The 16,308-nt window shown below is 41.3% G+C and overlaps 1 protein-coding gene across 3 annotated transcripts in view; it reads right to left on the bottom strand.

Annotated features, from left to right (window-relative positions):
* MYOF (myoferlin) overlaps positions 1 to 16,308 on the bottom strand; it is a gene marked incomplete in the record, with an annotated part of 231,955 nt that overhangs the window by 27,880 nt on the left and 187,767 nt on the right. For all 3 annotated transcript variants that reach the window (XM_073596030.1, XM_073596031.1, XM_073596032.1), the window contains 4 exon segments: positions 1,894 to 1,985; positions 3,282 to 3,437; positions 6,159 to 6,284; positions 9,655 to 9,753. In XM_073596030.1, coding sequence (XP_073452131.1) covers positions 1,894 to 1,985; positions 3,282 to 3,437; positions 6,159 to 6,284; positions 9,655 to 9,753 — 473 coding nt within the window.

Here is a 16,308-nt window from a genome sequence, read left to right as displayed (position 1 = left end):
TCATTACACACGTAGTGATATTTCAAGCATCTCTTTTAATTTTGAGGATTATGGCTTACAGCTAGTGAAAACCCAAAATTATGTAATCAAATTTTCTGAAATACAGAAGACCAATAAAAAAAAGGATTTTTAATACAGAAATGTTGGCTTACTGAAAAGTATGTCCATGTATAGTATTGTATGCACTCAATACTTGGTTGGGGCTCCTTTTGCATGATTTATTGCATCAATGCGGCCTGGCGTGGAGGCGATCAGCCTGTGTCACTGCTGAGGTGTTATGGAAGCCCAGGTTGCTTTCATAGCGGCCTACAGCTCGTCTGCATTGTTGGGTCTGGTGTCTCATCTTCCTCTTGACAATACCCCACAGATTCTCTATGGGGTTTATGTCAGGCAAGTTTGCTGGCCAATCAAGCACAGCGATACCCTAATCCTTAAATCAGGTATTGGTAATTTTTGGCAGTGTGGGCAGGTGCCAAGTCCTGCTGGAAAATGAAATCAACATCTCCATAAAGCTGGTCAGCAGAGGGAAGTGCTCTACAATTTCCTGGTAGAGGGCTGTGCTGACTTTGGAGTTGAGAAAACACAGTGGACCAACACCAGAATAAGGACATGGCTCCCCAAATCATCACAGACTGTGGAAAATGCTGCATTTCGTTTGAAAATCAAGGTCCCAGAGTGTAGAGGAAGAGTGGAGTGGCACAGAATACAGGTTGCAGATCCAGTGTGAAATTTTTATGGTCAGTAATGATTTGGAAAGCCATGTCATCTAAGGTTTTGGTAATGATCATGGTATCACAGTGCTTGATTGGCCAGCACACTCGTCTGACCTAAACATCATAGCGAATCTGTGGGGTATTGTCAAGAGTAAGATGAGACACACCAGACCCAACAATGCAGATGAGCTGAAAGCCATTATCAAAAGAAATCTGGGCTTCTATAACACCTCAGCAGTGCCACAGGCTGATTGCCTCCATGCCAGGCTGCACTGAAGCAGTACTTTATGCTAAAGGAGCCCTGACCAAATATTGAGTGCATACTATACTGTACATGGGCATACTTTTCAGTAAGTCAACATTTATGTATTAGAAATCCTTATTTCCCATTGGTCTTATGTAAAGATAATGAATTCTGGGTTTTCACTAGCTGTGAGCCATAATCATCAAAAGTAAAAGAAAAATGCTTGAGATACATCACTCATGTAACACATCTATATAAAATATATATTTCACTTTTTCAATTGAATTACTGAAATAAGTTAACTTTTTTAGGATATTCTTTTTTTTACAAGAGAATCTTTTTTTTAGGATATTCCAATTTTATGAGATGCACCTGTATATTAATCTGTGTATCAAGTCATTTGCCTGGAGTTTAAACTCAGATTTACACAGGTCCCGTTTTACAGATGGCAAGTTTGGTGGCTGGGGAATTTTTACATTTTTTGTGAATTGCAATGCCTGTGTGCACCTTCCTTAACTAGTTATATATACACAGTCTCCAAAACTGTGAAAAAAAAACACAGAAAAATCAAGATTTTAAAATGCTTGCGATTTTCCTTTTTATAAAGTATTTGTATTCACTTGCAAAATTTGTCTTTAAACCTGACATCAAAAGTAAAAATTCCCTTAACGCCGTCCCCTCCCTCCATGCATGTTATAGCCCTGTCCTTCTCTGAAAGTGTCTAAATACTCGCTGTCCAACTCCTCTCCTCAGCTTCTCACATAACCTTCATGTAGCTGCCGGAGGAGCAGCAAATGGGAATACTACTGTATATTAGAGTTACTGCTGGGGTTGTTGACATCACATCCAAGATGGTGGAACTCAGGAGCGGTCTCAGGAATTTGAGGTTTACAGAAGGGAGGATTTTAAAGATAATTAATTACAGTTTGAAGATACCTTCCGAATGCAGGATTCAAAGTGTTAGGAATATAGTTATCCCGATCTTCGATCACTTTCTTACTCAGAGTAATTTTGATGTAAGGATCACACTAAAATGAAAATAAAAAACGAACGATAAATAGGGATATTTATATCCATTATAAGAAGAATTATCCATTAAGAGAAAATGTTTAGAGTGAGCAAAAAAAACCTTCTTTCGTATTCTCAGGGACCCTAAAAATTTTTGGGGAAATGAGATGGAGAAGAAAAAAAAAAAAAAATCTCAAGGAAAATGGTTGTATTTAGGCAAAGACAATCTAATACCCTCGGTCTACCTGCACACTGACTTTTCTATGCAGACAAACATAGGTTGTACATCCAATTCATCTTTTGGAATTTAAAAACACATGCATATTTATTGCATTTTCTGACACGTTGTGTTTTCACATACATCTTGGTTTGCTTGAGCCTTCTTTTTTTTTTTCATTTGCTTCTGCATGCGCAGTGGCACACTTTTGCTTGGTTAACAGTTAAAAAGCAAAAGCAAAAAAGCAAAGAAACACATTTAGGGCCCATCTATGTGAACCGCTGTACGGTTTCTGTGCATGCACTACTTTTGGAAACGCACTGCAACCGGATCACATGGTACTTTTGTATCATGTGATCTGGTTGCAGGCAAATGCACTGCGTTTGCAACCAGCATTTGGGGAGTCATGAACTTTGCACCGACACCCGAAGCAGATCGCAAAGGGCAGTGTGATTGGGATGCGGTGTGGGAAACTGGCATGGAACGTGGATTTCCCGCACGGCATTCTAGTATGAACAGGCCCTTACAATGTACTGCAACTCACTTGAAACACACCACCAGGCATGAGAAATGTGCACAAAAAAGAAATTTTTAAAAATTTACATTTTTTAAAGAGGTATGAAAGGCTGTCAAAGCAAGTCAGAGTACTACACAACATATTTCACATTTTAACTGGTATGTTTCCAGTAAAGAAAAATTTGTTGAGGAGTGCCCATCTGACACCAGCTTTAAGCAAGCCATACACTTGCAAGCTATTGATCCTTCTATGGGCAGGCTGGTTGTACTGAAATCGATCTATTGATAGACTTTAGGTACAACCAGCCTGTCAGGGTTTTACTTGTGGCTATAGCCACCAGCAGTAATCATTGTATTCTGATGGCTGGCTGGCGTCGCTGTCAGAATACAATAGCACTGACTGTTAATGGGGAGTCAAGGAGAGATGGGGTGGTTCAAGGAAAGAAAATTGCATAATGTATGGCCTGCATTAGTTTGAGACAAAGGTCTCTTGTATGAGGGGTTACTATGCAGAGGTCTTATCTTTACACCGGCTTACTAAATGTTAGGAGCTGTTCAATAATAATGAAGTTATGACTCTCACCAGGCCATTGCTATCCTTTGGCTGCAGATCTATTCCTCTGATAATGTAGATACGAACAATGCACTCCTGAGTTCCGCTGTCCGGCAGCTCCCGGAATTGTCGGGGTGGGCAAGGGACACCGGGATCATCCGAGAGAGGGTATATACGTAAAGAACCCTAGGAGATCAAGACTGGTTAATTATTTGTATTGTAAAACATAATGACTGTAGAACCATTCACAGTGAACATGAATTATAAAAACAAAAACAAAAAAAGCCTGGATGTCATTCACACCAACCACACTCCAACTGCCAGCATTTCTAGACAAAAAGGTCCACACCTCAGTTTTCATTATGTTTGTACGACAGTTCTTTTTTCTTATTATATTTATATGTAGCACCCTCTAGCTAGTGTGCTAGGTGTAAATAAGTTTTGTTAGTGTAGACAAATTAGTTTGGCTTGGAGCCAGGCCTGGGTTGAATCAGGGTCAGGGTTAAGTGACTCAGGGAGGCTGGATGACTCAGCAAGCAGCATCTCTGGTGCTTCCCCCTGTTTTCTGGAACCTTGGAGAAACTTTCAGATGCAGTGGGTGGAAGCTAGGAGGGACTGTTTGGAATATTTATGAAGGCCCCAGCAGAAAGGGGCTGGAAGGGGGTAGGACACTTCATAAATAGCCACGAGTCATGCCAGCAGGGGCATTCGGATGGAAAATGGTGATGAAGTGCTGAGGAGGCTGTCGAAGGCCGTCAAAGGCCCTCGCAGGGTGCCCCCTAGTCTGGGGGGGTGATGACCTTGGGCCTGGGGCTTGGGTGCTGGAAGGATCTCCCATACACATGGAGGACACCCTTCCTGGAGGCACGGGAGCAAGTGTGAGGACAGCAGGAGCAGGTCAGCACATCCGGGAGATCTCCTGAGAAGTCAGGTGGGTTAGTGAGTGATCAGTCTGGGAGGACTATGGAGAGCTAGCCAGGAGGTCTAGTGAAAGTGGCAGCTGCAGCCAGGTGGGTTGGCAGTGCCTGAAGAGGTGGTGCTGGAATCAGTAGTCACAAGGATGTATGCTGGACAATGACATTTTGCTGTGTCAGATTAACTGTCAGTGTGGCAGTTGAGTTCTGCAAACACGCAAGTGCTAGAGGAGGCAGAGGAGTTTGTATAGATTGTATATAGGAGAAGTTGTCCCTGGAATTGTTCTGAAGTCAAGTGGGTATCTCATAATTCCCAATCCCTCAAGTAAATAAAAAACAAAAAGTACTTGACTGTTGTCCGACTGAGTGCCTTTGTAAATTCAGTGTGCCTGGCTGTGCAGGGTGGGGGATCCTATTCTACTTGCGGCTCCTTAGGGGGTGTGCTTCATGTACATTTTTTAAGCCCAACAGTGCACTTTAATTTTATTATTTTCACAAAATGTTAATTAAAGAAGTCCATGATATCTAAAAACTGAACAATTTTCTTAAAGAGAATGTATTGTGGTTTTCAGCTTTTTTTATGATGTATGGCAAGACTTGTACTGAGCCAGCATGTGGAGCACTCGGTTAGAGCCTTTTCACGTTTTCTTCAGTGTTTAATGGAGCCATGGACTCACAGAAAACGTACCTGTCAAGTGTCCCAATTTCTATATAGGTATGGGAAATGTAAACACTAGCTCTGAATAATAGTAGTGGTATTTATAGAAAATGCAGGGTGTAGTGCTTCAATAATGTGGCCATATACCTGAAATATTAATCTTAGCCATTTATACTCCCCCCTCTGTTCCTCTACATAAACCTAATACAAAGTTATATTTAAGTCTGAGCTAGCTCAGGCTCTGTCCACAGTACTGGCACTGGCGTTTTTGCAATCAATTCATGCTAAGGCAACTGAGGCACACATTTTCTATTTCTGTACAGCATCAGTACACTGGAAGAAGCATTAAATGGCTAAAATGCAACCACTGCAGCCTTTTTTTTTAGGATTTTGTGGGGTGCAGTTTTTTTTTTTTTTTTACCCACACAATGAAAAGGGTGAAGGTTGTCAGTATCCATATATCCAGTGCCGGGGACAAGGGGTGGGCAGAAGGAGCACGTGCCCTAGTCCCTATGTGACTGCTCGTGCTGCTCTTCACTGACAGGAGAGACTGCAGCGTTACTCCTGTCAGAATAAGTTGCGACCAGCTTCTGCCAGAGAGGATTTTGCTTTCTCCTCTCTCCAGCCTGCAAGGGGCAGAAGAGAGCCTGAGAGCGCTGAGACTGAAAAATCCCCTCAAACTCAGGATGGCATACTCAGAACAAAGCAGCTGGCTCAGGGCTGTACACATGCCATCGCCTGGTGCTTTGCTTCATGGCCACAGCATGTACTTGACTGCAACACAATGGGGTCAGTGGTTTAAAATAGGCAGCGAGGAGGTGAAATATCCTCAGTGCCTATCAAACACCCTCTGCTACAGATGGTTTTTCAGAGTTTCAGAGTCTCAGAGGGGCAGCAATGATAGTCGCACATCTGAGCAACACCTTAGAGTCCTTTCAGCACCTCTTCCTCCCTCAAAGGCCCCTAGATCCTTTTATTGCTTTTTACCCCCCCAGAGCTCACCTCCATTTCCCTCCTTCAGCAATGCAGCGGCAGTTTTTCCCCACTGACACCGATGCAGCACCATCATTTCTCTTAGCAACACCACTGGCAAAGATTTTTTCTTCCAGTGACACCACCGACACAGCAACAATTTTCTCAGTTTGCTGCGGTGTACCACAGCTATTGCCACTGTTTTAGCACATGCCACAAACATTACATTTTGCTCCGCGCACTGCTATTAGCCCCACCTACTGCACCTGGTGTGGGGCGCAATTTGCCATCTTTGCCCTGGACACCGGATGACCTTGTCCTGGCACTGCATAACTCCATAGATCAAATTCTATTACCATTTACCTTAAATTCCCCAACAACAGAAGGATCATCACTCTCGTCAGCCTTCCCTCTATAAAGCTTAAATGTTTCACAGAAGTCTGTAAGGCCACGGAATTCGGGGACTTCCTCCAGCTCAGTGTCATACACCTGTAAAGGTTATAATTGGGACAGTAATGAAGCACATCTTCTTGTACAGTATTCCAAAAAATAAGTGCATGTTTGGACTGGATACTAGAGGTTAAACAGAATATAAATAGTACTCCCGCGCTGTCAACGAATTAAAAAGCTGAGGGTTCACTGCTGCAAACACCTAATTAGCTGATCCATGGCAGATAAACAAGTGAATGAATAAAGTTGCGATGCTGCGCTGTGAACTCTGACAAATGTGAACCACTATAATAAAGTGCTAGTGCAGAAATAATATCGTAAAGATTAAACAAATTGTGCTGTAGTGGGTGCAAATAGACTATGAACTAAAATACATCGTAATGAATGATGCTAAAGTGCAAAGTGAAACAATGTCTCAGTGCAGCATGTGCTGTAAACTTGATAATCGGCACGTAGTGATATTATTGACCGCTAAAAAATAGTACAAAAATGCATAAATGGTAGGTGTATACAAGTGCAAGTATTGCTAAATGCAATCTAAAACAGAAAATAGATATAACACATTAAGATAAAAATAAAATGTCCAAAAGGCCACCCTGGGCTCTGATACAGATATAATAGTTCCAATAGAACTGTGACAATCAAAGATCGTTAGATAAGTGATGTTCCTTTCACCGTGAAACTTGAAAATAATGGCGGATGCTAGGCCAATCCACTGCAGTGACGCATTAATGTGCACAAGCCCCTCACCTTACTGCTGTAAGGTTACAGCATGAATGACTCAGATACTTTGGACAGGGGTCTTCAGAAGGTCCCTCTTTGGTAGATGCTTGCCAGACTGCGTACTTCTTTAACGTGGCTACTAGTGTTTTAGACATCTAGATTGTACATTAACTTCTTGTGCAACATGCAGGGCAAAGTATCAGGTTTAATTTGTCAGTCTTGCAGAAGCCAGAAGTTACCCTCTCTTCGCTCCCCCACCTATCTACTAGCCAAAATGAGACACTCTGTACTTTAGGGTATGGGGTAGCATGTGACTTGCACAAAACTACACTCGTGCTTGGCATTTGGGAATTTAGGTCCCCAGCACTGTCACATAGGGTTAGGAAGACCCCAATGGGAGCGATTTACTAAAACAGTTGAGTGCAAAATCTGGTTTCTATGAAGAGCTGCACCAATCAGCTTCCAGGTTCTTTTTTGTCAAGGCTTAATTGAACAAGTTGAAGTTAAAAGCTAGTTGGCTACCATGCACAGTTACACCAGATATTGCACACTCTTTTTTTTACTAAATCACCACCACGTGTCAGTGCTGTATAATCTCTAAGTCACACTATAAGTTGCAACTTGGAGCTTACATAGGGATTCTTCTCCATGTCTGCATAGGAATAGAATGGGGAGGTATGGGAGGGAAGAGACTAGTTACAGTTGTACAATAGGGTTAAAGATCAACTCCAGCTAACAGTCAAGAAGTGGAAGAATGGGCAGGTTTTCATTATTTTCTGTGTCTAACTTGAGAGAGGAAGTTGGGGAAATTTCCAGAGTAGGGACATTGACAGCAAAAAATTGTTGCATCTTCTGTCTCCATTGGGAGATTTCACTTCAGTTATCGTCCAGGCATCGGAACAGGAAATTAAAGAAAATAAACCCCAAAAGGGACACAGATGGCATTTAAAACATGACAGTGGTTCAAGCCTTTCCTGCTCTATTAAACTAAATAAATAATTTTGACTGAAATTAATCTTTAATATAGAGAATTGTACCACCATTCTAAAAAACTAAACTAGAACTAGACGAGGGTGTGCTTCCCTACGCACCAAAAGGCCACTTAAAGTGGAGTTTCACCCAAAAGTGGAACTTCCACTCATCGGATTCCTCCCCCCCTCCGGTGTCACAGTTGGCACCTTTCAGGGGGGAGGGGGGTGCAGATACCTGTATATTACAGGTATCTCTACCCACTTCCGGCGTAGATAGCCGCAGAATCTGCGGTTATTTACGCCACATCCTGTTCCCCCCCGCTGTCTGCTGGGAAACACACGGGTCCCAGAGACAGCAGGGACCAGCCGTATTGCGCTGCGCGACTCGCGCATGCGCAGTAGGGAACCGGGAAGTGAAGCCGCACGGCTTCACTTCCTGATTCCCTTCCCAAAGATGGAGGCGGCAGCACCCGAGGAACGAGAGATGGTTCGGCCTCGGGTGCCGACATCGCGGGCGCCCTGGACAGGTAAGTGTCCATGTTTTAAAAGTCAGCAGCTGCAGTGTTTATAGCTGCTGACTTTAAAAAAAAAAAATTTCGGTGGAGCTCCGCTTTAACTAAAACTTAACCTTTATTGCAAATCATAAAAAGAATGTAAAGGACCATATCAGGTATGAGGTCATTGCGATTATATATAAAAATCAACGTTCTATTTCTATGTGGTAATATTAACATCTACCAAGTTTAAACTTCTCTTGAATATATACGTAGATACAATATGAGGGTTATTAATATAAAAAAAAAAAATAAAAAAGTGAAGAGAATGAGCAACCATCAGCTACTCTTGGTTGCTCATTTCCTTCACTTTTTTACCTCCGACAAAGCTCTATTTGCAGAGTGAAACATGTTAGGTTTGGGCGTTTTGATTTTGGGAGCACCTTTTGACTTTATTTTCATTTAGGTTCACATGATTTAATTTTTGTCCTGACACATTTTTTCCCCCCTCCCCTCCATTTTTTCTTTTTTGTGAGGCGAGACATGCCTTGTGTCAATGTAGTCTTGATTAAGAGAGAAGCTTTTTTGTGGATATGGGGATATATGGGGCTCGTCCGTTAGTGGTTATTTGTGTCCAAATGGATGAGTGTACCCGTATTGCATATCTGAGAGATGGATAATTTCATAGGGCAGAAGAAAGATGGCCCATATCTTCAGTAAGACAGCATTTACTAGCATACCTTCTCCTTCTGTTCATCTAAATTTTATATGTGGCCAATAGATGGGAGGAGAGACAGATATACCCCCATCTCTTGATACCAGATGGTCTTGGTGAGTAGACCTTTAACTTACATATCCTCTAATACAGCCTGGAGCCTTTATATTGCATATAGGAGGAAATAATAACCCTCATATTGTCTATACGTATTTATTAAAGAGAAGTTTTCACCATTTACCCTTGGTAGATGTTAATATTACCACAGAGATAGAACGTTGATTTTTATATATAATGGCATCGACCTCATCCTATAGGTATACCTGATATGGTCATTTACATACTTTTTATGATTTACAATAAAAAAAGGTTACATTTTAGTTAAGTGGCCTTTTGGTGCGTAGGAAAGTGCACCCTCCTCTAGTTCTAGTCTAATTTTGCCACAGTTAATTGTAATCTCACAGGCTTTTGTATATACACCATTCTAAAACCCCCTATGTCTGTACCTTTAAAGTGTCATAGCCTTTCTGCAAATACTGGCCGCATTTCTCATGTTCTCCAATTGATGAGTAATATTTGCTCCACCAGTCCACGATTTCTTCCTCCTGTAAAGAAAATAATGGTCAGTGATTCGATTAAAGTGGAACTTAACTCTCTCAATACACATTGACTATTTTTAATCCCTAAGCTGCTAGCATTAGTAAATAGATCAGAAAGTATAGCATATTTACTTGTTTTTACAGTTCTTCAGTTACTTCCTGGTTTCCAGGCCTAGGCAAATAATGTCATACATCCCAGGAGTCTTCAGGGGTTTTCTCAGCTAAGCATACCCCAATGCCTGAACTAAGGGCAGACGGACTCCAGGAAGTAAATGCTACATGAATCAACTGCCCTTATTCTAGATGGCCACAGCCAGAAATTCTAGGGGGTGTTTTTCAAAAGCGATTTCTCAGCAAAATAAAGCATGGAGACATGGATGAATGGATGAATGGATGGATGCATTTGCTTTCAATATTACAAATTAAATAAATAGCGTTTTTGGTTTGTGGTGCTCTGATGCAGTGTAGTTCCGTTTTAATGATGAGTTGATAAAGTTTAGTCTGGCAGAAATTCCTACTAAGACTGAAATAGCAGGTAAAGATAGATAAACTGCAACAGTCGGCCCTGCAGGACTATTTTATGGCTTTCAGAAACATTGCTGCCAAAAGTAACAGGGTTTTCCGAGGTTTCAGCAGGTGCAGTAGGAAGATTTGCAGGTTTGGATAATTTGTTGCTGGAAATATTCCTGGCATTAAAAACTAACCAAATATACAAAAAATCCCACTTATTCACAGTGTTGGATTCACTGCATAATATCCATTTAGCTTGCAGCAGAGACAGTATTTAGAGTTGAACTGGTATATGTATACTTCCAAAAAACAAAAAGCAGACAAAACTAACTAGGCATTCATGTTCCAAATAAAATAACTGATAATTGCGTTTTTATTTTAATCTTCATATAATATAAATTAGCAAACTTTGAGGCTGCCTATTTTAGGTTCCCAAGACCACCAAAAAAACCAGCCAATAGGAAGAGATAACCCTACAGCCAGGAAAACTAATTTCTGCATATCATTGTTCTTCCTGGGTTACTTTTCCCTGGAAAAATCGAATAAATTACAATCCTGAATATTGGCTGCTGAATAAAAACTGCCAACAGATAAGACTTTGCTACTCTGGTTACTTCCTAATCCTCCGTCTTTCTTAAACATGCCTGAAATGTGTCCTATACGGGATTGAACAAATACTAAGGAAATAATCAGTAATCAATCTGAACAAGTACTAAGGAAATAATCAGACCCAAAAGTCATGCCAGTCTGCCAGATATGAACTTCATGAAACCACTAAAACAACAAGTCAGATTCAGTTTCTTCTCCATGAATTTAAATCAGCCAAATACTAGACAGGACAACTGGAGGAAAAAAAATTCTAATCCAGTTTCTGGCTGTCAGTCATTCTTCTTGGACACTTAACACATGCAGGAATTTGATTCTTTATGGTACATTGTAAGTGCATGCTAGTCAAATGAATATGGAGACACTGAGCAGAATATGATTGGAACTGAAAGGATCACCCTACCCCATGAGAGAATTAACAAGGCTGCAGTTACTGGCCACAATCTGCTTGTTGCCTGGCTGTCCTAACTGGGCAGATTTAATTGCCCGGAGCTGAGCTTAAGGTATAATGTTAACTGTACAACTTGCACAACTTATTCAAAAGTTTGATGTACGTTTTACCATAAATACTTTGGTGATTGTCTCCTAAGGTTGTACCTTGATTAAACTGGAACCCCAGCCAAGTGGCTAAACACAGAGTTAGCGTTTATAAAAGTTAGATGTTTTACCGTTCAAATTTTTTCAATTATATTCTGCCACTCTTGGGATTCATGAATTTAAACCACACTTTACACTCAGAGGCTGATACCTCCTGTTTAGGGACTTCATCATCATGGGTCATTTTACTACCTCCAGCTGTCAAATTAGGCTATGAATAATAATCACTATACTGCTAGGGGTTTCCCTATGCTCTAACCTGTCCAAATAACCAGCCCCCAGCACCTGAAATGTTGCGATGTTCTTGCAATGCAACCTAAGCACACTTTATCTGCAGAAGAGAATTCTGCACAAAGTTGAACATAGCTTCTTGCACGCATCACCTCTTTAGAACCCTAAGCCCCGGTTCACACTGAGGCAGCGCGACTTGCAGCGCGACTGCCTCAGGCGACGACTTGCAAAACGACTTCTATATAGAAGTCTATGCAAGTCGCCTCAAGTCGCCCCCAAAGTAGTACAGGAACCTTTTTCTAAATCGGAGCGACGCAAGTCGCTCCGATTAGAACGGTTCCATTGTACAGAACGGGACGCTACTTGTCAGGCGACTAGGTCGCCTGACAAGTCGTCCTAGTGTGAACCGACCCTTAGCACGTAACAGGGTCCCTTAGGCAAGTTCCTTATTACTTCTTTTTACCAACATCATGACTTCATCTCCCTGTCTTGGCTCTTCTCCCATTAAGGAATACATCCTTCTGGGTCTCCTCATTTCTAGCACAATTCTGATAGGAGGGCCTCCTGGTCAGTAATGCACCGTTGGGGGTTTTTCAGGATAAACAGGACAGCACACTTTTTTTTCCACTAACCAACTTTGGTTTTAAACGCTGTTCTGGGACTGAATTAGTCCCAGCTTTTATTTTATTAGCAGTGTGGAAGACCACCCTAACCACTTAAAAAAAATAAGACCTTGCTGGGAAATTGTAAGGTCTTATGAATATCATCCATGTCCATGCAGAAGATAGCGGTGTCTCTGGCACAAGGTTTATTTATAGGAATCATTTCAGAATATAGATGACTATTTTTACCTTAGTTCTCAATAGTAAATGTAACTTCCATAAAGTTTCCTGGCAGCCTTCGTGTTTACTGGACTGCAAATGTAGTGCACAATTTGGTTTGCCATAAATAATGGTGTATATAGTAGAAGCTTTGAGAAAACCAAGAAACCAGCTCATGTATACATTGTACATAGCAACAAGGGAGGTCACAGCTTGAGTTATCCTTATATTCTACATGAGCTAGAAACAAAAGACTCTGTCATGACAAAGCTGGCGGTTAATGTCAAGCTTATTTTCTCTTAAAAAGTCCAGAATAAAATAAGTCTCCTGAAATGAAACCACAACCTTGTACATCAAGAGTAAATTCTAAACTATATTTCAAAAGGTAATTTTGATTTGCCAACGCTTATTTGCACCACAAAAGTCCAATAGCAATATGACTCGCACACAGTTATCACGCTGCACAGCCAGACAGGTGACACAAGTAGTTTGCGATTAAACAATTCATCTTTCTGGTTCAGTATTTCATCTTCCTGTGTGACCTCTTTGCCTCCCACCGGACAGGCAATCAGCATCATCCCAAATGTCCAGTGAGCTGGCCAAGGAATTGGTAATGCTAAAAATTACAAAGCAGCAGAGGGATTTTACTGATTTTTGGTAAGCACTATTTTAACACATGGCTTGACAAATTTGCTTTAAGTCTAGGAGCCAGCTAAAAATGTTAGGAGACAGTTTAACTAAAAAATAATATTTTATTTGGGGGGGGGGGGCACACTTTACCAGCAGCTTAGGCGCCCGGAAGCTTCCACCTGACAAGTAAGCGCTGCTGCTTGAATGGGGTGACAAAAGCCCAGGAGCCAGGATGCAATTTCTAGTCGCCATGGCGACCTGGTGCCTGGGATTTGTCGAGCCCTGTTTTAACATTTTAGAACATAGGATTAAGGCCAATGTGGGTGGCACCACCAAATTGCCCACATTTTAATCTCTGGTCATTTTAACCAGAATTTGTGATACGGTCTTTGCCTCTCCTGACAAAATACAAACAATTGGTAAGCATACTAGCATTGTATCTAATGTAGAAAGCATATTCGGCAACTAAAACAAAGAAAAATTGTGGATGACCCAACTAATATACCAAGAGTGTGGAACTAGAACTGGTATTACAATGAAATACAAAAATGTCTTAAAAGATCTGACAGGAAACAGACTGGTATTGTAGAATACTGTATATTTCAGTGTACTTTGGGGAACTGAAAAGGGAATTGCAGAACTAGCTTCAGCTAGTTGTGGCTTACTTTTTACATTGAAATCATTGTCATGTTGTAGCTTTCCTTTCTGTCCCCTAGTATTGGCAGTAGTTGCCACATTCAAGCTTATACACTTGTATAACAACTGTTTGCAGGCAGTGTACACATGGGCACCAGTTAGTGAAACACCCTTCCCTGGTCAAAGAGTAAGGAAGGCCATCTTTCCTGCAAAAGAAGTTTGCACAATTCCCCCATCAACACAGACAGTGCTGACAGGGTAATCCCTCCTGCTGAGCCATTATCTTCTCCCGTTGGGAGACTTTCCGCCAGGAGAAGACATTGATTATTGCCAGCGGCTATAGCAGCCGCTAGCAGTATTCGCAAGTAAATCTGTCAGGCTGGTTGTATCCAAGTTGATCGATTAACTTGGTACATACAGCCTGCCCATACACGGTTTGAAACTTGGCCAGTTCCTGCTGAACCAGCCGAGATTTGAACTGTCTATGGCTGGCTTAACCCAGGCGTAGTCCCTTGATAGTTGTTATTTTAATATCTTCCCTATACAACACTTTAGGTAAAGAAAAAGAAAAGAGGGCGCACTGGCCTAATGCATTAACCCAACAGAATTATTAAGAGATATGAATAAAATCATAAAGAGGTCTACTCACAGACATAAGTTAAAAACACGCTCGTCAGGCTACACGTGTGGCTATATCTCATTGATTGCGCGAATCACCAAACCTGGGAATGAGGGGGTCCTGGCTGGGACCCCTCAGGCTGACGCGCTTCGAAGGCCTTCTTCAGAGCCTAGCTTGAAATGGCTTAATTCACAGTACTTATACCCTTCAGACACACCCACGACGTGACAGTCATGGCTCCTCCCAATTTAAGTGCTTTCACCCATTAGGCAATGGAGAGATAAAGAGAACTAGATTTGTAAGTTTAAATCAGAAATATGTTTGCTATTAGATTATAGCATCCACTACTTTAAGGCAGCTTAATAATGATAATAAAAATAATAACATTAACCTGTTGCATAAACACATTCAGTATGTGTGGCGGTAAACTGTCGAAGACAGCTTTCCATTTCTGCTAACTATTGGTAACCAGCAGGACCTGCTTATGTGGCCATTGTGACAGCCAATCACACTGGTCACATAATGTCCGATCCTTCCCACCCCAGCTGTACAGACACTATTAAAGGGACTAGATAGAGAGAGGAGGAAGTCCCTGGTGCCGCACATCCACGTGTATGATCAGTGATAGAATGATAACCTCAGCCTATTAAAGGGAGGCTGGGAGGGAAGGGGTTAAAAAGCAACAAGTACACAACCATAAAGTAATGTTGTTAGAAAACACGCTCTAAAATCCTTGCATAGCAGGTGCCCAAGCTGTGCTAATGATAACCAGAGAACCCTAATCAGTGCACCCTATTCACAGCTTATATGCATGCACTGCGGTCAGAAAGGTCATTTTCACTCTGTCCTTGGCACTCACTTAAAGTGGAAGCTAAGACAAAACCTAACTAAGGCTCGATTCACACCTATGCATGTTGCTTTTGAGCGTTTTTGGAGGTTTTTTTTTCATGCTTGGCACGTTTTTGAGCAGCGTTTTTGTAGCGTTTTTGCGGCGTTTTTGCCGCGATTTGCGTTTTGCGGTTTTTTTTTTTTTTTTTGTTTTTTCATTTTTTTTTACAGTCTTAAAAAAAAATTACAAAAAAAAAAAAAAAAAAAAACGGCAAAAACGCACCAAAAACGCTGCAAAAACGCTGCAAAAACGGTGCACTTGCGTTTTTGATGCTTGTCCATTGAAATCCATTACATGCAAAACGCTGCTTTTTGCATGAAAAAAAGTCCCCGACCCTTTCCAAAAACGCAGAGATACAAAAAGGCATTGATGTGAACATGTTCCATAGGAACCCATGTTAAAAAATTCCCATGCATTTCTGCAAAATGCAAAATGCATCAAAAAACGCGCTAGTGTGAATGGAGCCTAACGCTAAAACCTGCTCTTTGCCACATTCTAAACCTAATCTATTTAACCCTGTAAAGCAAAAATTGCCTATACTTACCTATTCTGCAGCTGATCTGGTCTCAGCATTAGCTGTCCAATGGAAGCCCAATAGTAAGTCTATGGGTGGCGTTACGTCCCAGCCATTTCACAGCCGTTGTCGGTCCTCTCCTGCACAGAGCTTTCGCTGCTGGAAACCGGACTGCAATGGCTGCAGAATCGGCAAGTAGAGCAATTTTTGCTTTACAGGGTTAGATAGATTAGGTTTAGAATGTGGCAGAGAGCAGGTTTAGAGTTATTTTTTGCCTGGACTTACACGAACAGCTGCAAACTGGAATATAACCAGTGAAGCTTTCAACTTGTTTCCCCATTTCTTACCATCAAAAGTGAGAAATATGGGATAAAAATTATTTTGGTTTAATATTCAGGTCAGAAACTTATTGCATGAACTCTAATATATTTTAAACAGTATTTTTTTAATGTAACATACAGTGAAACAAGAGGTTGGGGTCAATTTACTAAAACTGTTTTTTTTTTTT

The sequence above is a fragment of the Aquarana catesbeiana genome, linkage group LG08 (genome assembly GCF_042186555.1).
Source record: "Aquarana catesbeiana isolate 2022-GZ linkage group LG08, ASM4218655v1, whole genome shotgun sequence".
Taxonomy (NCBI): domain Eukaryota; kingdom Metazoa; phylum Chordata; class Amphibia; order Anura; family Ranidae; genus Aquarana; species Aquarana catesbeiana.
Note: the sequence above shows the minus strand (reverse complement) of the source record. Positions and strands in the feature narration are given on the sequence as shown.